Source organism: Lutjanus erythropterus, chromosome 4, assembly GCF_056507025.1.
Source record: "Lutjanus erythropterus isolate fLutEry1 chromosome 4, fLutEry1.hap2, whole genome shotgun sequence".
Lineage (NCBI taxonomy): Eukaryota > Metazoa > Chordata > Actinopteri > Lutjaniformes > Lutjanidae > Lutjanus > Lutjanus erythropterus.
Genome location: NC_139320.1, coordinates 5424472 through 5448805, shown reverse-complemented (window position 1 = coordinate 5448805; position 24334 = coordinate 5424472). Strand labels below are relative to the sequence as shown.

General features: G+C 38.5%; 1 protein-coding gene across 1 annotated transcript; it reads right to left on the bottom strand.

Moving 5' to 3' along the window:
- Positions 1-847: 847 nt before the first annotated feature.
- appbp2 (amyloid beta precursor protein (cytoplasmic tail) binding protein 2) lies at positions 848-23064 on the bottom strand. The gene is made up of 13 exons (XM_084716809.1): positions 22448-23064; positions 15923-16011; positions 12525-12676; positions 10844-10967; positions 8800-8968; positions 7650-7739; positions 7503-7570; positions 7310-7415; positions 7086-7210; positions 6534-6619; positions 4296-4486; positions 3836-4001; positions 848-2194 (listed from the first exon to the last, which is right to left on the bottom strand). Exons 1-13 carry the CDS (start codon positions 22583-22585, stop codon positions 1932-1934), a joined length of 1767 nt encoding a protein of 588 aa, XP_084572935.1. The 5' UTR covers positions 22586-23064; the 3' UTR covers positions 848-1931.
- Between the last annotated feature and the right edge of the window lie 1270 nt (positions 23065-24334).

Below are 24334 nucleotides of genomic sequence, written 5' to 3'. Positions count from 1 at the left end.
GTTTTTGCAGAAACAGAGAGGAGTTCCAGCACAGAAGCTAAGCAGTGGGTCAGCAACAAACTGTATTTTGGGCACCTAAAAAACAGAGTAGTGTAGTAGTGTGTGCTATATTTGGAATGTTTCACTGCTTTATTTTGCAGCCTTTTCCAACAGGAAATTACCATGATACAAGCCAAATATTGTCTCGCTCAAAACAAACCAAACTCCATGGGCAAAATCAATTTACCTTGAAGAACATGGGAGTTTCTAATCTACCGCTGCCTTGATCGGTTGGTTTGTCTGTGTTACTGTGTGACTTCAGTGAATCTGAACTTACCTTTAAAAACACGCCACAGTCACACAACAACACAAACAAACTAACTGACAAACTAACTGATTGAGGCAGCGGCAGAGATTAGAGAGGGTGATGTTTGGCTTTTCTAACAGAAAAAAAGGCTCTGATGGTAAGGTAAAGATGTGAAAATATTCTAAATATGGCATGCACTTGAGCTGATATGGATTTTTTTTTAAGTGGCTAAAATACATTGTGTCGCTGACCCTGTCCACAGCAGTGCATGACTAAGCCTCTGAGCTGGTGTCCCTCTGCGTCTTCAAACTGAGGACGTGCTCACCGCCTTCTACTGTAGTTACTACACTGATTATGAGTACCTCATACAACGTCAATCAAATAATCCAAGCTATCTCTTCAAGTTTAACAACTAAAGGGAGGCTTAAAAGCCTCTGTACATGCAGCATGTTCCTCTCCTCACTCCTCTCCATGTCTCTTGTTTTGAAGTGAGCAATGACTTAAGAATTCATGGCTCACTCAGTAAGAAAAGCATAAACAACGGGCTACATAAACATACACTTTTTGCATATAAATTATTGGCATTTTAATTATTCTAGGTCAGTACTACGCTGGAAAAATGATCAAATAAATTGAAAACCAGACCTGTGAAGCCTGTTATGTGTATAACAACATACCCACTGGTTCAACACATTCCACTGTTTGTAATCTCTCTCCACCAAGCAGTTCAAAAAGTTGCCTTTAGGGTCCATTTTCATTTCTTTGCAAACAAAAAAATAAAAGCCTTCAACTGAAACTTAAGTGTACAATCTGCAGTATTATTTTACTGTACAAGTGTCAAAAATATCCAACATTTTCCGACTCTGGTTCCTCCAGGTGATGATGCTGATGGATGTGGGTTGAAACACAGATTTCACAGATGTGTTGTGTGGGGTCCACACACTGTCATGTATAGCCCTGGAGAAACATGGTTTTTGATCTGTGATGAGTCTCATGGCATTCAGAGCTACACTGGTTCAAAATACAAAAAGCAAAAAAAAAAATGTTTGCAGATTCCAAACTGAAAAGAAAAAAGGCGAGCAAGACAAGAGAAGAAGAGGAGAGGTCATTAGTCATCCTTACAGGACGTTTGAGGTTGTTTTTTTTTTTGTTTTTAATATATTTTCGCCCCCTCAGTCTTGTGTCCTCTTTCTCTTGGAGAAATGCAACAGTCTGCTCTGTGGGGTGAAGCTGCATCCACTCTGGAGTTGCATCTTGGTGGTTGGTGTGGGTGTTGATGAGGTTTGATAACGGTGTCTTCTCTACTTTTTTTTTTTTTTAATTCCACAACTAAATGTGTGTGTGTGTGTGTGTGTGTGTGTGTGTGTGTGTGTGTGTGTGTGTGTGTGTGTGTGTGTGTGTGTGTGTGTGTGTGTGTGTGTATGTGTGTGTGTGTGTGTGTGTACTGGCAGATGCAGTGACTTTGAAGCCAGCTGACTTGCCGGTGATGCTTGAATTTTACTGTGTATTACTAATTAACTGTGTGCAACTTGAGCATCACATCTGGGCTCACTGTGTGTCCTCCTCACCAGGCTGAAGCCCACGTGTCTTTTGTTTTCTCTCTTCCCTCATTTAAAAAAAAAAAAAAAAGAAAAAAGAAAAAACATCAGCCGAGACAGGGACGGGTGGGGCCCAGGCTCTGAGCCAATAGGAAAGCTTGTACCACCTCCTGGGTCTGCTGGGGCGTGGTGTTGACGTCCTCCAGTGCGTCTGCCACGGCAAACTGCCTGTCCCTCAGACGGTTCCAGTTGGACAGTACGTTGTGGTATTCAAACACCTTCTCGTAGTTCCCCACTGAGTTGTAGAGTTTGATCAGGCCTCGGTAGTCGTACTCCAGCCCGCTGTAACCCTCGCCAAACAGCTTCTTACCTGGGAGGACACCAGAGACATCATGTTACTGTGTTAGTAATCATTCTAGAGCTGTGATGATTAGTCCATTCAATGACCAAAAACTAATCGTCAGCTAGAGCTCCAACTATTTTGATAATCTATTAGTCATTTTTTTAAGAAAAAAATGTCCAATTTCTCTGACTTCAGTGAACATTTTCTGGTTTCTTTACTCCTCTCTGACAGTAAACTGAATATCTTTGCTTTGTGGATAAAACAAGACATTTCAGGATTTTCAGGAAGTCATTTTGGACTTTGGGAAACACTGATCAACATTTTTCAACATTTTCTGACATTTTATGGAACAAACGACTAACTGACTAATCAAGACAATAAGCAGCAGACTTAGTGAATATGAAAACAACCAGTAGTTGCAGCCCTGTCCTCAATGATGTTGATAATCCATTAATTTTTTCACTCACTTTTTATTGTGCAAAAATTCAAAACTGATCCAGCTTACTGATTTTCTTTGTCTTACCTAAGGTTTCTTTTTTTCATAGTTCAAGTTATATTGTGATAATGACATTATTATGGTGGAGGAGTAAGTTTCAAAAAGGGAAGCAGATTACAAAAGATTAGATGTGTAATACACTAGAGTTGTAACGATTGATCAATTATGTAACAATCATTAAATTAATTGCAAACGATTTTCATTATCAGTTAAAACTGATTTGAGTAGTTAAGAAAAAGAATGTCCAATTTCTCTGATTTCAGCTTCTTCAATGTGAATATCTTCTGGTTTCTTTACTCTTCTCTGATAGCAAACTGAAAATCTTTTGAGTTGTGGACAAAACAAGACATTTGAGGACATCATCTTGGGCTTTGATCAACATATTACAGACCAAACAAACTAACTGATTACTGGAAAAAATAACTGACAGATTAATCGATAATGAAAATAATCAATACAGGAAAGACGTGGAAAATAGGTCAAAACATGTAGCGCATCAAACATCCATGTGCTCCACAGGTTTGGATCTATTTTTCAACTGACAAGATTGTGACAGGACTAATTAAAATTGAGAAAATGATGGTCAGATTAATCCATAATGAAAATAATTCTTAGTTGCAGTCACACAATAAACCTCAGTGATATGTAAAAAGTGTAATAAGGCTATAACAGCAAGAGGGGGCGATACAACAAACCAGTTTCACCCTCTCAAACAGAAGTACCCAGTTGAGTATGAGGAGAGACAAACTGACTGGCGCCTTGCACAGGGCTTGTTTTCACCTAAAGTTGGGTGTGGTCGTGGCACATGATGACAGCTGCTCTCACCCATTAGGAGAAAGTCGCATCAAATCAGTCTAACTCAGCTGCCAGCTTTAGCTCAGAACTCAGATTAGTTTTAGAGCAGCACTTCTGGGAGCACACAAGAACTACTTTTTCTACAGTCCACGAGAAACTGGAGTGACCACAGGCCTGTATTACAAAGATCAGAGGGTTCTACCCAGGCTGTCTGATATATTGAAGGAGGCTTACTTTTAACCAGTGTAAATCACCATGGTAACCTCTGCTGAATGACTATTGGTACGATTGGATCAAAACATGTTAGTAGCCTGCTCTTTAAGAGTTATGATTTCTACAGTACGGGATCCTGGCATGGACAAAGGTAGTACATTTACCAATAGCGATGGAGCGCAGGTAGAGCCTCTCTGCATCTTCATACTGGTTCATGTCGTAGTTGTAGAGGGAGGCCAGGTGACCCACAGACAGGGCCACCTCATAGTCTTCGTGGCCCAGAAGCTGCTCCTTGATCTGGATGGCTTTGATGTGCATCTCCTCTGCCTCCTGGTTGCATGGACACCCAGAAACCAGACACACATACACACACACAGATAGAGATATTGCAGCAGTGTGATTAGGATTTCTTACACAACACATAAGATCACTGACATTTTGCATCATATGCCAAGACACAACTAACAAGGTGCTTTGAGCTAGTTTCACTCCTTTAGCTTCATCTTACCTCAGTTAGAGTTATCTTAATTTGACAGTTGGTCACAGACAATCTTGCAACAGCTACACTGGACACACACACACACACACACACACACACACACAGACAGACATAGATTCACCCACCTTGAACTTCCTCATGGACTGATAGAGTCGTCCTAGGTTGCCATAGTGTTTGGCTGTCTGCACGTTGAACTCTCCAAAGGCCTTCTTGGCCAGCTGAAGTGAGGAGAGGTGAAGGTCGTGAGCTTCCTGAAGGAGACGCTCTTCTGTCTCCTTATTGTGGCAGTCGATTGCGATTTCCTCCAGAATCAGAGCTGAGTGGAAGATGAAGTACATGTTAGACTTGTGGCCGGGATTCACCAGTGGAGCCAAAACACCATATCATTTGTTTTGGTACCAAATGAGAAACTCACCATAAGCTTCAAGTCACAAACAGTCCCTCAAATATAAATATAACTTCATTTTTAACTTTTCAAAGAGGAAAAATTCAGTGTAACTTCTGCAACCGAGGTATTTTTCAAGCTGGACCTCATTTTCCCATGTTTTTGTGTTCAAGTGACTAATGTGGACAAAGATTCTTGAAACTGGTCCAGTGTTGAGCGAGAACACTGCAACCATCAGCTGGTGACGTGGGCTACAATGTAATCCTTACAAGCAACTGGAAAGGACACCCCTTAAAGTGCCACTGACAGACTCAGACTGTTATTTTAAGTGTCTGACAACATTATGTAAAGGATCCCTGCAGAGACCTTTTTGTTGAAGAGAATTTTGTTTGACCAGTAACAGCTGATTTATTGCACTTGGCAAACCCATCAGACTGTTTACAGAAACAGTCATTTTATCATTGTTATCCTCATTCAAACTCAGCACAAACAAAACTGACCAAAAACATCTTGGTTTGTCTTTCCACTGTTCAAACAGTCATCAAATCTAGTTGTTTGTTCAAAATGAACCCTTAACTCATCGTGGTAGATATGAAAATATCTTAAGTGGAGGTCAGACATTAGAGAAGCAGCGTGTAGTCAGAATATTTTCACATCTAACATGGTGAATTAAGAGTTTATTTCAAACAAAAAAAACAGAGCTGGTGATTGTTTGAACATAGGAAAGCAAACAGCTTATTGTGGTTAAAAACATTTATCTTACTCTTTAAAACAGGTCTGTCTCTGTAGTGATCTCTTTCATAATGTCAGACACTTAGAATAACAAGCCATTTAGTGCACTTAATTTGATGGTACACAATTGTCCAGAAGGAATTACATTGCAGCCCTTTACACAGCTGACTGTTACAGCAGTCTTGCTCAATACTGGACCAATTTCAACATGTTTTGTCCCAATTTGTCACTTTGGGTGTTTTCACACCTGTAGTTTAGTTCATTTGGTCTAGACCAAAAGAAAAAAATTGAACATTGTTGCATTTAGGCTCCTGTCCACATCATGTTCACGTTGACTTTTTATAAACAAATCAAGAGAAGTAAACATTAAGTTTTACACACTGAAAGCTAACTCACTGTTTGGACAGTTTTAGAGACTGTTATACTGTATGACCAGTGAATCATCAGGACCCAGCTGAATCTGAAGAAATGTTGTGAAGAAAAGAATAAACAGACAGCTCTGGATTTTTTTTTTAACCTCATTCAGCAAGAAAGGGTGGGAGGGAGCGTATCTGCCCTTCACCCAAATTTTTTAATGTCTGTGATGTATTAGTCTGAAAAACACACAGAGTAGGATACAAGCACAGCAGTATAAACAACTTTTGACCTATAATCAGGATTCGATTGACAGCTTTCACACCAGCCCAAAGACACAGAATAAATGGAGAAACGGACCACAGTAGGTTTTAACTGAACCAAATGAGGGAGGTGTGAAAAGGACCACCAGGTGTGAAAGTGAATTAGTCAGTCAGGGAACCATTTAGTATGAAAGAAATGGAACTACAAACCTTAAAAACATTACATAAAAATATAACTGTTGAGATGTTAGTTCAAGGACTGAGTGCATGCTCAGGAATGAGACATTCAATGGGTGACTCATGTATTGCTGATGATACTTCCTCTAAACCTGAACTTTTAAAGCAATAACTTGCTTCTTTTACATACAGTTTTGTAACTATTTGTCTTTTGCTTTGGACACCTTGGAACTGTAAAACTATAACTATAACTATAACTATAAAGAGAGACTTGAGTCTCTACAGTTAAAATATCTGCCATTGATACAGTATGTGTAAGGCACAGGGATAGTGGAATTTTCCTTAACAACATTCCATTGTCCTTGAGTTAAGATGGAGCGCCTGCTTATATTCTCAACTGTACCCTGCACACAGTGGGCAGAAGCCCAGTGTCTCCAGGAAACTCTCCTTACCTTTGACTCTCTTGGAGGAGGCCAGCAGCAGATGGTCCTCAGGCAGAATGTGAGTTATGATGTCTATGGCACGTTCTGCGTGGAATCTGAGGGACACAAACACAGCAGCTGACCAAAACATGTCACGCAACTCAGACTTGGCTCAAAACTGTCTGCTATTCGGGATAAACACTTCCGAGAAAGTCAAGTGTTCTCCTTGAAGAACGCTGTTTAGAAGGTCACATCGTTACCCAATTTTGAATCAGGCCCTTTGTATCCAGGAAAGCCTGTCACTGCATCAACAAAATACACAAATAATGCTTTCCACTCAGCTCCTTGCCATGTTGCCAGCATCTTTTGCTATGTGTAAAATGATGAATGCTTTTTAATGTATGAAATGGCACACACCAAAAGCATGCAGCCATATACCATAAATACCAATACAGAGAGTAAAAGAAGAAGCCATCACAGTATGAGTCATAGTCTTGTGCTTCATCTATAAGGAAAATCATGTCTAATGTAATTAGCTGTCTGGTCCAGGAATAGTGAGTTTGTAAGGTTCATTGTACTCACAGAGCATTGTCAAATTTCCCAGAGCTATACTGGTGCACGTATGAGGAGTAGGCCAGGTCTTCATGGGCTGTGGCAACATGGATGTTCTTCCCCCCAAACACAGACTGTCGGATGTCCAGCGCCGTCTGGAATTAGCACAGAAAGAAAGACTTTAATTAGATACTCAGTCCACACCACATTGATTTTTAATGAAAACATGGACATCAAATATAGCATAAGCTTACCTGGTAAATAGCAACTGATTGGCATATGTTGTCTACATTTAATAAGTAAAATCCATAATCTAGCAGTGTGTCGGAGTACTTGGGATGCTTGTGTCCAAAATGTTCTCTGTAAGACATAAAACATTCAATCAGAATTCATGACAACAAAAGGAATAAAAATAATGTGGAGTCCCTATGAGACACAGCAGGTTACCTTGCTAGAAACACTGCATGTTTGATCAGCTGCTCTGCTTTTCTGAACTCCCTCTTCACCACGCAGGCCTGAAGGAGACAGATGAGTCAAACTTCATGGAATCAAAGACACCCAATAATAACTTGAAGATAAATGAACATAGTTAACCTTAGAGGCTTGCCGGAGGACATCAACCACTACTTTGACAGGCAGCCCTGGAGTAATTTCCTTCATAGCCTCTATACACCACCTGTATGCCTGGAAAACGCAGTAAAAAGATTCCATTCTTAATCCATCTTTGTCTGGAGTAATTCTCAACAACTGTGCAATGTTATAAAACAGATTTAAACTTAAGAATTAAGACCCTGTCCAATGAAAATCAAGTTTGTAACCTTGTTAACATGTCCATAATGTTATTTATATGCTATCATGAGGCAAATAAAAAAATCCATGGCTGAGCATTTGAAACTGCAAAGTACTAAAGACAGTCTGAAAAAAACAAATTCCGAAAGCCTGGACTTAATATGTAAAATCCAAAAGGAACAAATCCTGTCAACTTGCAATGTGGGACTCACCATATCTACAATCAGCAAGAAAGACACGTTTAACTCTTCACTGATATTTTGTTAGCTAAATTTGACTATTTGGAAAACAATGGCAGTAGAGCTGCAACAATTAATCAATGAATCGATTATTAAATTAATATCCAACTATTCTGATATTGGATTAATCAGTTTAAGCTATTTTCTAAGGAATAAGTAAATTTTCTCTGTTTTCAGCTTCTTAAATGTGAATATTTTCTGTGTTATTTACTCCTTTCTGACAGTAAACTGAATAGATTTGAGTTGTGGGCAAAACAAGACATTTGAGGGAAACACTGATCAACATTTGTCACCATTTTTTGACATTGGACCAAACAACTAATCAATTCATAGGGAAAATAACCAAAACGAGAGATGGTGAACTTTCATGCATTATGAAAGGATCAGAAAATCCAACAGAAATGGGTGCAGTTTGTTTAAAAATCAGAATACCCCTGCCAAACTTCCAGAGTAAACAGTTATTTTCCAGAAATTCTTTTGAAAATTTTGCCCCAAAACAGATGGGTTTTACCATAAAACTTAGACTGAAGCCCAAAATCTGCACCCCGGGGTTACAGTCTGATATGTCTTGTAACATGAAAAATACCACACTGGCATGTTAACAGGGCTTCAAATCAGGATTTTCACTGGAGGGAGGTCTTTAACATCTATAATATTTAAAATCTAACAAAAAATAACAAAACTTTTCTCTGTCACTGGGGTTCAGACACACGTACCTCATCATAGTGGCTTTTGGCGAAGAGCAAGGCACAAAGCTCACCATACAGCGCTGCCTTGTTGGCCTGGTGGCCATGTTTGGCTAGTTTGTCCATGTAAGACTGAGCAAGCTTGAAGGTCTCCTCCCCCAGGTGGTACTTACAGTTGCCATTGCGGACATGAAGCAGCCTGCGGAGGCAAGACAGGAAAACTTCATAACAATCTCAGGTGTTTATCCAATTTAATTGCAAGATGTGGACATAAATACAGATTTAGTCATTACTGTTGTCATATTATTACATAGTGCTCACTGTCATATTTACAGTATGCGTTTACAGAAAATAAAGCAGCAGCAACATAAACTGTTTTTATTCAAACAAATGTTGGTACTGCTTCTGACACTTTGTCAGTCATTAACCTATTTTTTCCTGATAGTGTTAACTGATTATCAAAACTGTCATTACTTAATTTCCTGTCACTGTTAAACGGCTGGCTGTTTTGGCACTTATCATAGTTTAGTATTAGAGATGCAGAGTGGCAAACTGACGCTGACTCTCTACTTACAATTTGGAAGTAGGGGGAAAATGTCTGCGATGTGACAATTTGTTGATATTAATTAGTGAAGAATTTGAAATTTGCTGAAATCCGCTGGACTGCAGAAACAACAAAGGGCAGTGAAGTAAAAGAGAGAACATAATATAATTTTTATTCTGTCATTAATAATCAGGATTTCTTTTTGGTCTTTTATGTTTGTAATTGACAGGACAGCTCAAACAAGGACAGGAAAGCAGAGGAGCACAGGCTGGTATCTAACCCATGGAGACTGCAGAAGACTTACAGTCTCAGCACATGTGCAACACACTCTACCAACTGAGCTACCACAAGTGAAGCTGAGCTACCTGTTCTGAGATGTGTAGCTGTATGCGACATGAGCCCCTTTCACACATGCACTGCAACTCTGCATTTATTGAGACACTATCCAGAGGAGCTGCATGTGTGAACGTAAACGTCTGACTCAGCTGGACTGGACAGTAAACTTATTTTACCCTGCCAGCTCCTTAATCCAAAGTCTGTAGGGGCCATAGGAGAAGTGCGAATAGAGCAGGTCACTGCCTGGAAGATTCACAATGAGTGTGTGGGTGTGTTGATGACGTTGTGTGGTGTGTGGCTGCTTCAAACTCTTTTCTGCTTAAATGTTTGATTTTGCTGATGGTTTCATTTTCATACAGACTATCTTCCAATCAATATCAGCCTCATTTTTACATCATTTAACATTTTCCTCCATCATCTCTGATGTGAAAACATTTCCACACAGTCAGAGAATGTAAAAGTGTGCATCCTGCTCATAGTTCAGCTATAAAATCACAATACACCACAGAGCGTCTCTCCTGTCTGCCAGGCACACTGCCCTCTGTCTCTATCACTGTTAGTTTTATGGTTTATAGTCATTTTGAGACCCGGTTTGTGTTGATATCACAGCTAAAACCGTCATCATTACAGATGAGTCCTCCTCCTTGCCTCAACTATATGGAGTATTTCCAACATGTGACAACACAAACTCCTTTTGTTGATTGCTGCATGTATGAAAGGGCAAAGGGCACTTTGTGCTACAATTCTTTTTGTATGAAAAGTGCTATACAAATGAAGTTATTATTAAGTTATTATTATTAAATACAAATAATATCCTGACCTGAATTTCAGGAGATTGTTCGAAGTTTGCATGTACAAAAGACTACAGAATCCTTCTTGAAATTATCCTCTACATTATTAATGACACAGGATCTGTGAACAATGGAATCTATTTTATCAACTCTGGCAACCAAAACCTGATGCCTTTCAGTGACAGAAAAACAGTGTAGCAACTGCAGTTACACAGTTGTCTGGACAAAAATGTTTTGTGGGAAAAAAAAGAAAAAAGAGCCTGCTTTATTTCAGGTAAAACTAAGAAAGGGATCCCGGAGGATACTGGGAAAGTAAACTAATTTACACATTCAACAAAGGGTCTTTGAAAGGAAGTCTTAGTTAATGTAACCGTACTGAATGTCCACAGGTTTTCAGACTTACCTGACGCAGCACTCCACAGCCCGGAAGCAGTGGAGGACCTCACTGTGGAGCGTGCACAGCTGCAGGCACGACAGAAACACTTTCTCTGCATCTCCATACCAGCCCGCATCAGACAGGAAGCCACCTAGAATCAAAAACATCAAATTAGTCCATCTGTCCCCAAATCAGAGAGGAGGTAGATTCAGTATCACCTGTTGGTTTATGTATGGATGTGTATTTATAAAACATATGATCCACATGCTCTGTTCAAAATCAATCTCAGTGAAATCTATGTGTGTGAACAACACATCTTACTGTGTCTAATCTGACAGGTATTTGTTAAAGGGAGAGAAACTCTTCACTAGAATTTAATATTTGAACAATATTCCAATCACAGAAAATATATCAATACATATTCATAACTTTCATACTCACAAGAAGACTCAACACATAACACAACTAAGACACACAACAACCAACACTAACTCAAATTTGTCTGATACATATGTGAGCTAATTTCATTTCTTGAAACACTGAGAAAAGAAGTCACTCATTAAATGTAACCTGCTCCATCATCCAGAGTCACTTTGACCCAGAAACACATCTTGAGGCCTCTGCATGACCACACAAAAATGTGCCAGTATACAAAAAAAGACCATTGCGACATCAGGCTCATTTTGATGGAACATATCACAAAAACACAAACAATAATGAGATTGTGAGCTCTCAACATCCATAAGACATCTTCAAGAACAGAAAATAAAAATCATGTTCTACATTCCTTGTGTAAACAAAAACAATCTTCATTTTTTCCTAAAACATGTTGTGTTGCTTTGCTGAACTACAGCAAAGCTGTGTTTATCTATTAATCTGTTGCAGCATTCTACGAAACACCAGGGGGGTTCAAATAGGGCTGGGTAAGGAACTTCAATACTTCCATGGCATCAACTGAACTGTTTCAATACTACTGAGTATCGAAAAATGCCCTGTCAATCAACACCAAATTGCAATAGCCATGGAGTAAATCTCACCAGCGTGAGATATTAAGTATGGGGCATGCTTGTACTAGAATCTAACAATGCTGGCGACCGACTTTCTAATGTAACACTTTGTAGAGGCATACAGGAAAAACACTACGTTACACCTAGAGACAGGATCACTGTTTTGTTTTGTTTTGTTATTTTTTTGCCACCTTGTCATTCCTTTACAGTGACTAATTTTACAGTAATGTGTAATGTAAGTTTCCTTTTGTTAAAATGGATTTGGTATCAGTAAAACTATTGTTCAGCCAATGCATGAGCAGCAGCATTGAAAATGTTTGAATGATATCCAGCCCTACATACAAATGACCCATTCTGTGAAGAACCAAAAAGTAAACAGGTGTCAACAGGTGTTGACAAAAGACTAAACATGCCTGCACATTTGCCATACAGCTCCTCAATTTTAAGGAACTGCATCAAACATAAACAAAGCATTCCAGCAAAGTGTGGACAGGCCTCAATTATGTCCAGAAGAGCACACTGGCCATGCATGGTCCAGCCTTACACTAGGTTTCCAACCTAGTCTTGTTCCTATCAGCTACAGCTATGATAACATCAGTGCGAGTAATGACTTATTCACCCATTGTTTCTCTATTCCTGTTTCACACAGACTATCTCAGAGGGTCCATGTAAAATCCTCCGCCCCCTACCCCGCCATTTACCCAGCACAAAGCCAAACTGGATGGCCTTCTCTTTGACGTGGGCGTCAGACTCCGCGATGTAGGAGCAGCGGCGGCTGAAGGAGTTTGCCAGAACTGAGGCCACTTTCACACCGTGATCCATTAGGGCCTGAAAGCAGTGGTGCAAGAGGTGTCTGCAGTGGGAGAGATAAAGGAAAGGATCATATCAGTGCATGGCAGAACAAATCGGTAATGATTAATTTAGAGTTTGTTACATTTCAGCCTTTACTAAGAAAAAGGCACCAGTAGTACTAACAGCCATCAAAACATCTGGCTAATCAGTGAATGACAATGGTCATGAGGACTGCTATTGAACTGTCATTAATCCTATCACTGTCAGCTGAAAGCAACAACATACACCATGCAGATAACATTATAGAAAGAACAGCAATATACTTCGACCTAAAGGGGACTTTGTTGTGCACAGGGCTTTCACCCAGCTCTTTAATACCAGGGTTGTGTTTGTCTTCTGTGACTTTTAACTCATCTTTTTCAGCAAAAGTGAAGTGAAGTGAAATCGGCAGCAGAATGTCATATTACGTTAAACTGAAGGAAATGAGAAGAAAAAGACACTCTGTAACTCAACAGGTCCCAGCAGGAGGAGAAGGAATACAAAGCAGGCAGCTAATTCAGAACAGGTCAAAACAGTAAATGAGTGACACTCTGGGTCAAATAGAACACAATTAGAAAGTTCTGCACAATAACTTGAATTTATGAATTTATTCTGCCAAATGCCATCATTAATATAATAGGGAGGCAACTAACCATTATTTTCATTATGAAGTAGGGATGCACGATTTAGTAAAAAAGTCATATAGTGATTATTTTGCCTGAGACGGCAGTTGCGATATGCGATTCAATTAGTGGAAATGCTCTGTTTTATCACTGAAAAAAAAATGGTGATGTGATATTTGTTAGGGTCTGTCTCTCATCTGGAGAACAAGATTTTTAGGCCAGGTCATCTATGCAGCACTACAGTACTTCATTATAATGCTGTTTTCGCACACATTTTTTCTTTTTCAAAAACATTTGCAATTTTTGGTTCTGCAATTTGGGTATTGCACTTGGCCATATTGCAATTTTAGTGCCATTACAATTAATTGTGCAGCCCTATTATGGAAAGAAAATAGAAAAATTCCCACTACAATTTATCACACTGTGTGGCATTATCCTCAAACATCTCGTTTTGTCCAACCAACAGTCCAGACCCAAAGATATCTAGTTTAATGTCATGGAAGACAAAGCATCAAAGTGCAACATTTGAGAGGATAAAACCAGGAAATGTTTGCCAGAAAAAAAGAGACATTATTTGATTTTCAAAATAGCTACCAATTCATTTTCTGTTCATCATCAGCATGGTCCAACAACATTTTTGCCACTGTCCTGACCAAAACTTTCACTGGCCTTGATTAAAATTTTTGTTGTAACATGTAAAGTAAATTCACTCAAGCAGTGTTTGAAGTACTGATGCTTCCATTTGATGAGACTTAATACTTCGTCTCCACTACATGTCACAGTGGAATGTGCTTTCTACTCAGCCACATGTCCAATAGTTTTAGTGACCGATTTCTTTTCAGATTACAATTTTTCATACCCTTCCTGCCACACAGTCAATGTTAATGGCTTTGATCGTGACTTTCAAGTGACTGTTTCCGATAATTATTGGTCCCTTTATCAAACAGTCATGACTTATCAGACTTTGTTGGATACTTACAACAAATCCAACTATGACTATATCTAAATGCATCCAGTTATCATTCTAAACCCATTCCTATATTCTTCTCCAAGACACAATGAATGTTCTTTTGCATTTTAACTCATATGTTGTTTAAGGATTGCCTGCCATTTTATCTATGAAGTAAACAAGGCTGCCTCTGTTTGTCTTTGTGTCGTGATCTCTAATCACATATCTGTAGGGACAGACACAAGCAGAGCAGAGTGAAGTCTCAGAAAAGAGCAGACGTAGCAACGTCACTTACAAAGCAATGTCTGGAAAACTACAGAGTGCCAAAGTCATGCCTCTTCCGGTGGACCACCATGTGCCACAAATCACACATGATTTTAGTCAATTTAAAAGATAATTTTTCAAGTCAAGAAACTAACAGTTTGTCATGAAACTGCTGAAGTATCAAACTGTGAAGAAACGTAATTAGAGAGACACCACACCCAGAAGTCACGTTAGTAATGTCATGATTTTCTCCCCCCAAAGGCTAAAGTTAGCCACTGAAGCAATGATGCCTGTGTTTTCTTACTGTATTGTGGTCACACAAAAGTGGGTCTTACTCTTTCTATCTCTTCACGACTGATAAAAGGACCAGAAGTCGCTGAATAAAACACTGCAGATACGTTAGTGTCACAAATGGCAGTGAGGTTGATGTTGATGATGTATATTGCGTGAGACAAGATGTAGTTCACTAAGCAGGTTTACACAAAATTAAACTATGACAAACCTAGCTACCCAACTAACAACATTTGTATAATTCATGACACAGTTCAAATGGAATCAAAATATAATTTGTCTCTCACCATAGACTACAGTTCATATTTTTTCCAAATTTAGGTCCCCTGGGGCACACTGGAAGGGGCATGACTTCAATTAATTGACAGGTTGCAGCTCTAAAATACACTACAATAAGAGTTGCTTCATTAGATACATTTGGTAAGGATGGTTACGCTTTGGTAAAGCAAATAATATGCAATCGTTTGCACTATTCAATGAACACAGCTTTCAGCATATAGCCTTCAGCAGTCAAGTCCAGAGACTGGTCATGACCCACAGGTAAGTCACAGGAGATTTTATTTGGGTCACTGAATAAACAAAAGATTATGGGATAAAGGCTACAAATTTAAGATTTATATCTGCAGTACACCTTTTATAAAGCATTTAAGATGTCTATATTTTATTATTGATGAGACAAAATGAGTGTGTTAATTCTGCCACTTATTTTGTCTCATTTATGAAGCAGGTTAAAATGTCATATATTGTTTTTGAGATGAGAGGAAATGAAAACAATGAGACAGACTGTTTCTCATTTATAAGTTAATTAAAATTTGTATGTGTTCCATAACACCTTATGCAATATAAGGTGATGCAGAAATGGCAGTAAAATGGTCAGGAATGTTCATCTATGCACACATTAACTCTTCCCAAGATGTATTGATGAGGCCCATTATGAATTGGGTTGTAAGTTTTGTCCTTTTAAAAAAGTGGGTCCCCACAAAAAAAGTTTGAGAAACACTGGCCCACAGCATAAACTGCTCTGATAACCATCTGCTTGAGGGACCACAGTCAGTCTCTAGAGCCATTTTGTTAGACAACTGATGGGTCAGTGTGGATGGTGTGCGGTTTCGGGCACAGCTTTGTCCCATTGTGTTCTTACCTTTTGTCTGAAGCCCGTAGCACTTTAGCGAACACCTCCAGCTCACAGAACTCTCCTCCAAGCTGGCAGAGCCGGCCCTGCTGGTAAAGCTGAAAGACACACAGAGGTACAGGGATAAGGTGAGCTCAGAAAATCACTCACAATAATACAGATGTCAACTCATCCATTTGGAGCACACAATGTTGAGTCTATAATAGATCTGAATAATAAGGTGCAGGAAGGGACAGAACAGCTCAACAGAAGGGTACAGAATGTCCCATCTGTGACTACAATGCTATTTGTTAGTTTCTATTGCAACTGTGTTTTAAGAGATGCTTTACAGAAATGACTGTCTGCCACTTAGGAGTGGAAACAAAAAAAAGTTGCTGATGTCTAGCCTGTCATCAAAGTGCGCTGAGCTGGAAGTTGTTATATTCAGTGGGGTCTATGGGGGACACTGCCAGTTATTGGGTGAAACCTCACCAAATGTCTGAGTGCTGTGTGATTACATGAGAAATCGCTTCCTCTGGGCAAAGTCAGAGACAAACTCAAGTCACACTGGCCCACAAGCAGCTAATTTATCAAGGCTGTTGTGTAGTGGTCATCTGCCTGTGAGTGTTGGTGGCAAGAGACGAAAACAAGTTTTTCTAACGCTGAACTGGCATATGACAATGTCAACAGCGGCCCCTTTTACAAAGCCTGTTCAAGTTGGGAGTACTGCACTTTTATTCCGACTCGCTGTCTGAAGAAAGCTGAGCCTTTATTCTGACTCGCCTTTATTTCCATTTAAATTTTGTTCAATCTTTTGTTTGTTCAGTATATTCATTACTTCAGAGTGATCACAAGGAGAGGATGACAAGCTGTATTTAGTGCATAAAAATAAGCTGTGTAACCGATGACCTTTGCAAAATATTAGCACATCATGAACACGTGTGCATGAAATGCAGATCAAACCCATACACTGATTTCCAATATGGATACTTAGCATTATTTTTGGAATGAAAAGAAAACACTGGCCTGATGGCCCACCAGGCCTGTATAATTATAGGGAAAACACTGGGCTTAACAGCAAAGACAAGGCTGCCTGCTTATACTCAACAATATCTGCTAGGGTATTTCAAGCCAAGTGAGAGGTCTTCATGGGCTTTATCATATTGCCACAAACTGGAATTTCCAGTCTTGAACAAAAATATAACTGTTATTGTGATCCCTGATAGCTCTTCACATGAAGGATTACTGGTTTAACCAAGATTCATATTTAAAAAATCAAATGAAAACCAGAACTTTCACGGTAAATAATCAATTAATTTAACAAAGTCTCCCACTGTGGCCCAAAATTTCAGTGACATTTAAAGTCTCCTCCTAAAATGATGACACAGGGCCTGATTGCTTTTCCATGGGATGACTTTTTACTTTTTATTTTCACATATTCTCTATAGATCATTGGCATTGCTTTGACTGGGCATGCACATACTAGTATGTAGCTAGTATGTAACTAAATTTTTACATTGCGTTCTATCACTTATTAATGAATGCAGGCATACAATCAGAGTAGAATCTCTCTTTGACCTCTGTAAAAATGCGTGGAGAACAGTGTGAATGTACAGTAACCCAGCTTACTGCAGCCTAGATCTGGATCACATTTACTTAAAGGCAAAGGGATTTTTACACTTCACATGCTATGCTCAAATCTGGCGTTGATGTTACTGAGGTCCTAAATCTTTATTACACAAATTCATGGCTCAATGTGCTTATGGTTGATGGCGTTTTTAGTTGTTAAATATTTGTTTTAATACGTTTAAAGACCAGTGTGCAGGATTTAGTGGCATCTAGTGATGAGCTTGCAGACTGTAAACACTTCGACTCACCCTCCCTTCCAAATAGGGCTGTATGATCTTGTTAAAAAAATCATACTGCGACTGTTTTGACTAGATTTGTGATATGCAATACGATTAGTGGAAATGATCAGCTTTGCATTGTAGATAATGTGATATTTATTGAGATCTGTACCAAACAGATCTTTTATCCGGAAAAAATTGTGATTTGGACCTGGTTCTGCGTTTTGGATATTGTACCTGGCCATACTGCGATGTTACTGCAATTGTACTTAATTGTGCAGCCCTAATTACTGCATAAAAATAAGCTGTGTAACCGAAGACCTTTGCAAAACATTAGCACATCATGTACACAGTGTGCATAAATGCTATAGAACACATATTGATTGACTGACAATTAAAAGGGAAACACTTAGCTTAAAAGATGTGGACTGGCACTATGCCATAACACCTGAAATGCAAACACACTTCTTCTTCAGAGAATGTATTCCTTAATTAAAGAAACACAAACAAACAGCTGAAGAATCTCAGTTGGAAAGTACTTTTATTAGATGTAGAGTTGAGGGCAAATTCTTGAGTGATTGGTTATGTCTGTTTCAGCTTTGTTCTACCTACTTAATATCATTCATTAAAGACAACAATGGCCAAGAAATAGTCCTTTCTTCACATTGGTTGCAAAAACTCATTCTGGTTTCAAGGCAGATGAAACAAATCAAATTTACTTTGGCAATCAATGTAAATCAAACTTGTTTTCACAAGCCTCCTGTTAACCAGAGCAGAACACATGGCGGACTATACTTGGCTTTGGTGAACAGTAGTTCTTATCATAGGTGGTAATTCTGCTGTTCTTCTGGGTGTTATTGGTATTTTAATTACAAATTTGTAGCTGACTACCCTGCTAGTTTGAAAAAGATGAAGAGGCATAGTGAGAGTAAGTAAGAGTGTATGATATTGTGAGTGGGTGAAATCTGGAATTAAAACAAGACTGAACTTCGGTTGGTATTCAATTTCTGTAATGTAATTCTATATATGTGACCTATATTGCATTACAGATGCAGCTTTGATTCAATTTCAAAGAACATTGATGACAGCTGTCCTACACAAATGAGTCAAATGTAGGTTAAAAACATGTTTAGTGGAGCTCATCATACATAGGTTGCCTGTATGAAAGGGGTCTAAGCGAAGGTAGCATATAGCACCTAACAAAACATTTAAATGCACCTCCAGGATGTCTGCTTCTTCTCAACAATATCTGCTTGGGTATTTTAAGCCAAGTGAGAGGTCTTCATGGGCTTCTTCCAGGCTTTATATCAATATTATATCATATCGTGACATGAGATGTAATATTGTGATAGATTTTGGATATCGTTATGTTGTGTTATGTTATAAGTGTTGGTTTTAAAGACTGTGTTACAGTAAAGTGATGTTATGTTCTGAACTTACTGTTACTATTCTAGCCGTTTTATTATTTGTCTTTACCCACTTAGTCATCATATGAACATTGCACTAAAAAATCTCATTGGTTGTAATATTTGGTGAAAGCATCAATAGTAATTCTTACAGCATTGTAGCAACATGGACATATCTGATCAAAAATGTTGTGATTTTTAGTCATCTTATCTTACCTTAGCAGCTTTCACTTTACACACACCCTACACCATCAATAATTATAGATATCGGCTGGAGTGAAACTTCACTATTGTGGAGTTTGTACCAGCTCAGCTGTATCGCCCAGGCCTGGAATTTCAAGTCTTGAACAAAAATATCATTGCATATGATTGGACTCCCCATCAGCTCTCCACATAAAAGATTACTGGTTTAACCAAGGTTCATATTTTAAAAAATCAAAGGCTTTCATAGTAAATAATCAATTAATTAAAGTTTCCACTGTTGCCTAAAATTCCACTGTTACAACCACCACCATTTCCACCCCCCGTGCTTAACCCTTTTGCCGTGTAGTTCTGTTTGTATATTGCAGTGTGTGAACTCCAGCCCGTGATTGGCCTCCAGCTACGCGGGGCGTTACCTGCGTCTTTTTTGTGCACTTGTCTCTTTAACTGCCGGTGCAAATAAATCACTTTAACTTTACCAATTACAACTGGTTTTATGTTCCTTCCCTTTTCCCATCACGAGCTAAGGGACCTAACATTCACTAACATATAAAGTCTCTTAAAAGTATGAAACAGGGCCAGATTACTTTTCCATGGGATGACTTCACTTTTCATTTTCTCTCATATCATCATCACTGCTTTAACTGGGCATACACACAGAAGTATATCAAACAAGAACTGCTGATTTTACATTGGGTTCTATCACTTATTAATGAATGCAGGTATACATCCAACGTACTAGAATCTCTCTTTGACCTCTGTAAAAATGTGTGGAGAACAGTGAGAATGTGATGATGCCCTCCAGTGGTCTGTGCGGTACAATATTTAATTCAATCAACACTGGAAAATATCTTTTTTTTGTGGTTGCCAACAAAATCCTGCGTTGCTGAATAGCCCCATCATAGCACAGTACCAATGGTTTTAGGTCAGAAAGATACTTCGATGTCATCTGGATTACTGCAAGTTCAACCTGTCCCACAGTGGGTGACATCCACAGCTCCCCATTTCACACACACTTCTTGACGATTATTGGCTCTACGTCAGTTAAGAATGTTCCATCTTCCTACAGTCTAGATCTGGGTCACATTTTCTTAGAAGCAAAGGGATTTTTACACTTCACAGACATGTACTCAAATTGAGAGTGTGGTGATGCTGTTACTCAGGTCCTACGTCTTTATTACACAAACTAATGGCTCAATATGCTTATGGGTGATGGTGTTCTTAGCTGATAAACGCCTTTTTTTGATACATTCAAGTACCAGTGGCATCTTGCGGTGAGCTTCCAGATTTTAAACACCTGGCCTCACCCTTCCTTTCATGTAGAGCTGCACAAATTATTTTGACTGAAACTGCTAAATGCAATTTGCGATATGCGATAAGATTAGTGGAAATGATTCACTTCGCATCACAATTTTCATGTTCACTCAAAAAAACAAACTAACATTGAAATCATGATGATGTGATACTGATTAAAGTCTGTATCAAACAAATGTGTTTTCTTTTATCTGGAAAGCAGGATTTTTAGGCCAGATCATCTGTGCAGTACTACAGTACATCATTGTTCTGCTGTTTTCTCATACATTTTTCTGTTTTTGCCCACCTTTGGTGTGCATTATTTGTGAAATGTCATTATAATTAGAACTATGTATGATAAAGATTTTCAATATTTTTTCACAACACAGTATTTGGGTCTCCATGCAAAACTTGTGCCTTTAACATTACATTGACATAAACTTGAACTGACACGTGAAAAAATACTTAGGAAAACAATAAAATAAGTGTGTTTTAATTTCTGGTTACGGAGGAAAATCTATCTAAACACTAGTGGTAGACTAATTAATCTGGGCAATTATCTGGCATTTTGAGATGATTTGCAATCGTACAATGCCTGCACTCACAAGGCAGATAAACAAAAAAACGTCCGTAAACACAACTGTATACACTCTTGTCAGTGTGACTACCATGAAATAATATTAAAGTTCCCCTTTTGAGTTGGGAAGGTGGTGAAAAAGTTATCGCGGAGCCCTGTAGTATAACTTGGCATCCTCTTGTAAACATTTGCCTAAGTGTCCTCAATTATCGAAGTCTCTTCTAAATGCTGACAAGTGTCTCCTGTCCTCCTGACAGCAAATCTAACCAAAAACTGGCACCCGTTGAGTTAAAAATGATGCTGAATGAGATGAATTCTCACATACTGTATCTGACACTACCTTAAATATCTGTCATATTCTGAAATCTACAGTATAACTCAATGTATTTTTCTTTTTTCTTTTTTTAATTAATACAAATTCCATCTTAAACAACAAGTTACTGGAAAAAATAACCATGTATCTTAGATTGTAATATGAATGATACTGTATATGATTTTTTCTATCTTTTGATATCAGCATTATACATCAGCCATTGGCCATCCTGCTCTCTAAATATCAACATCAGTCACTGAAAAATCCATATTGGTCGACCACTACCAACCACTTCTGAAAAGAAGCAGTATTCATGACCTTAATGCATCTAAAATCCAGCATATGGCTCAAGAGTGGGATTGATTTCAATGTGGCATTTAAATTTATGTTGTAAAGAACAAAAACTACTGTTTCAAAGTTACAGTACTTCAACATATCACTGTTGTGCATCTGGTGTGTTTGACAAACTGACAGCTGAAAGCTTCAAAAAGCTTAGATCTGTTGAAACAAGTATGTTTGCCTGCATAATACAGGCTTCTTTAGATAAACTGGGTCAGAAGAGATTATTGACAACAATAGACTCACAAAGACCTTGTTAGTTTACATGACAACACTGACACTATTCATTTACATGGTCACTGATGTAATTAGCTGTAGGATCAATGCCGTTTGCGGTATTCAACAAACATTCATTATACAGATATAACACACCGGCTGCTTTGAATTAGAAGAAAATGTGATGCTGGGGAAGCTAACGTGTGTTTAGCTACACTCCAAACCGTTTTTCGTCTTCAAAAGCAGGCGTAAGGTTACCGTAATTTAGCTAACGTTAGCAGCAACGTTAGCAGCTGATTACACGAACTGGTACAGTCTAGTGGCTGCCACATATACCTGAGCCTCTTGGCTGCTAAGTCTTACCTTATAATAGACATCGAACTGTATATTTTCTGGGAGCGAGCGTATGTCCCTTCTTGACCGGCTGTAGTTGTCCACCACAGCCGAGATAGCGGTGTTGTACAGTGTTTCTGGGATCCATTCGAGCTCCACAGCAGCCATGTTGTTTTCCCTCTCCAAAAAAACCCCAGCAGCTACAGCCCTCCCCAACACTCCCTACATTCGCTACCTTACCGCGATAAAAGCCCTTCCTCCGCGAGTCCTCATATAACATTCACTTTAAAGTGAGCCTACGAATAACCCTGCTGCCGCTGAATTGCCGCTACACCCCTAAAACCGCTGCTTCATTTCCATTTTTCTCCTTCATCTCCAATTATTCGTCGACCCTACAGCAGTTCCGTGCCCCCGTCCCGACGCAAACATTCACTGGCGATGACGCAGTGACGTAATTGTGCAGTCGATGCAAAAAAAAAAAAAAAAAAAAAACACTCAGACAAAGTCACATTTTGTACGCTTGACAGTCTGATTTTAGTCATACATAGATGTACAAAACTGATATACTTTGTTCTCTAATCCTTGTTTTTATTAACCGTCAGTTAACGTGAAGGACTCCCACTGGGGTCCCTGAGAACACCAAGAATAAAGAAGAAAATGTAAGGAGCAACTACCACAGCAAAATGAGAACTTATTTCTTTCTTCAGCACTATTAGTTGGGTAATAAATGACATCTGTAGGAAAAACTTATGAGTCATAGTGAACTGCAAATGGTGTAAAACGAAAATAAACAGAGCACACGAGGAAATGTGTGTAATGGTGTGTGATACTCCAAATTAGGACCCAAACATAAACTCAAGGAGCCCATTGCATTTTTTAAAAAGCAAAAACAGGCATAAAATTGTTAAACAATGACATGAAGCCGTTATAAACAAATTGATTGATAAAGTCATGAAAAATAGACATTTTTCACAGCAGCAGTTTTGACATGAACTAGCAGGACAAGGTGTTACTAATTATACTAATTAATGTTCTGTTCCATTCCAGTAGTCAGGGTGCTGCTATTTTGCATGCTGGCTCACTGGAAAGTCTCTACACGAAACCAAATACAACCTTAATTTGTATAATTAGGAACAGCTGTGTTTTTGTTCTGCTTCGTGTCAGTATGGCCATGGAATCTATTGGAATGATAGAATAAAGCACCTGTGACATATGTCATAAAATATATCTAATAATGCCATGTACAGGCCCAAGAACTCTTGTTAAAACATCCTCAGTTAGTTGGCAGATAAAATGTACATGTTCATACAAAATAAGCAAATCATAAGTTTTCCTTTGTGGTTTAGCATGACTTTATGAATTTATGTGCATTGTCCAGATCACTGGTTTATAAAAATTGGATGTTTTTGCATGAAATAGTTCAAATCAGGCTCAGGGAATTCCAGATTGCATGTGAAGGGATTATGAAATTAGGATACAAAAAAGTGACTGTATGCCATTACAAAAAATAAGGCATAATCATATTATAGTCACATTTAGTACAAGTGGGGATTATTAACAACTTTAAAATAAAGATGATTTAGTACCATTTACCTTCACATCTCAACACTACTCTTGTCTCAGTGAAAACAAAAATGCTTGGATTAGGTTACTGACTCTTTTACTTATTTTTTTCCTATTTTTTTTTTTTACCGATTTTTTTAACAGGTAATTATCTAATTATCTTTATCTATAATATAACTGTATCGGAATACATGAAGTAATCTTGTATACTGTGTTATTATTATGCAATTATTGTTTTATTTGGTTAATCCAGAGAAAACAAGGACATCTTCAGCCATGACAGAAAAGACAAACTGCTTTCTTTTAAACAATCTTTTTTTCCCTAAATGTGTATATTGCTGTCCTAAAAGGAAT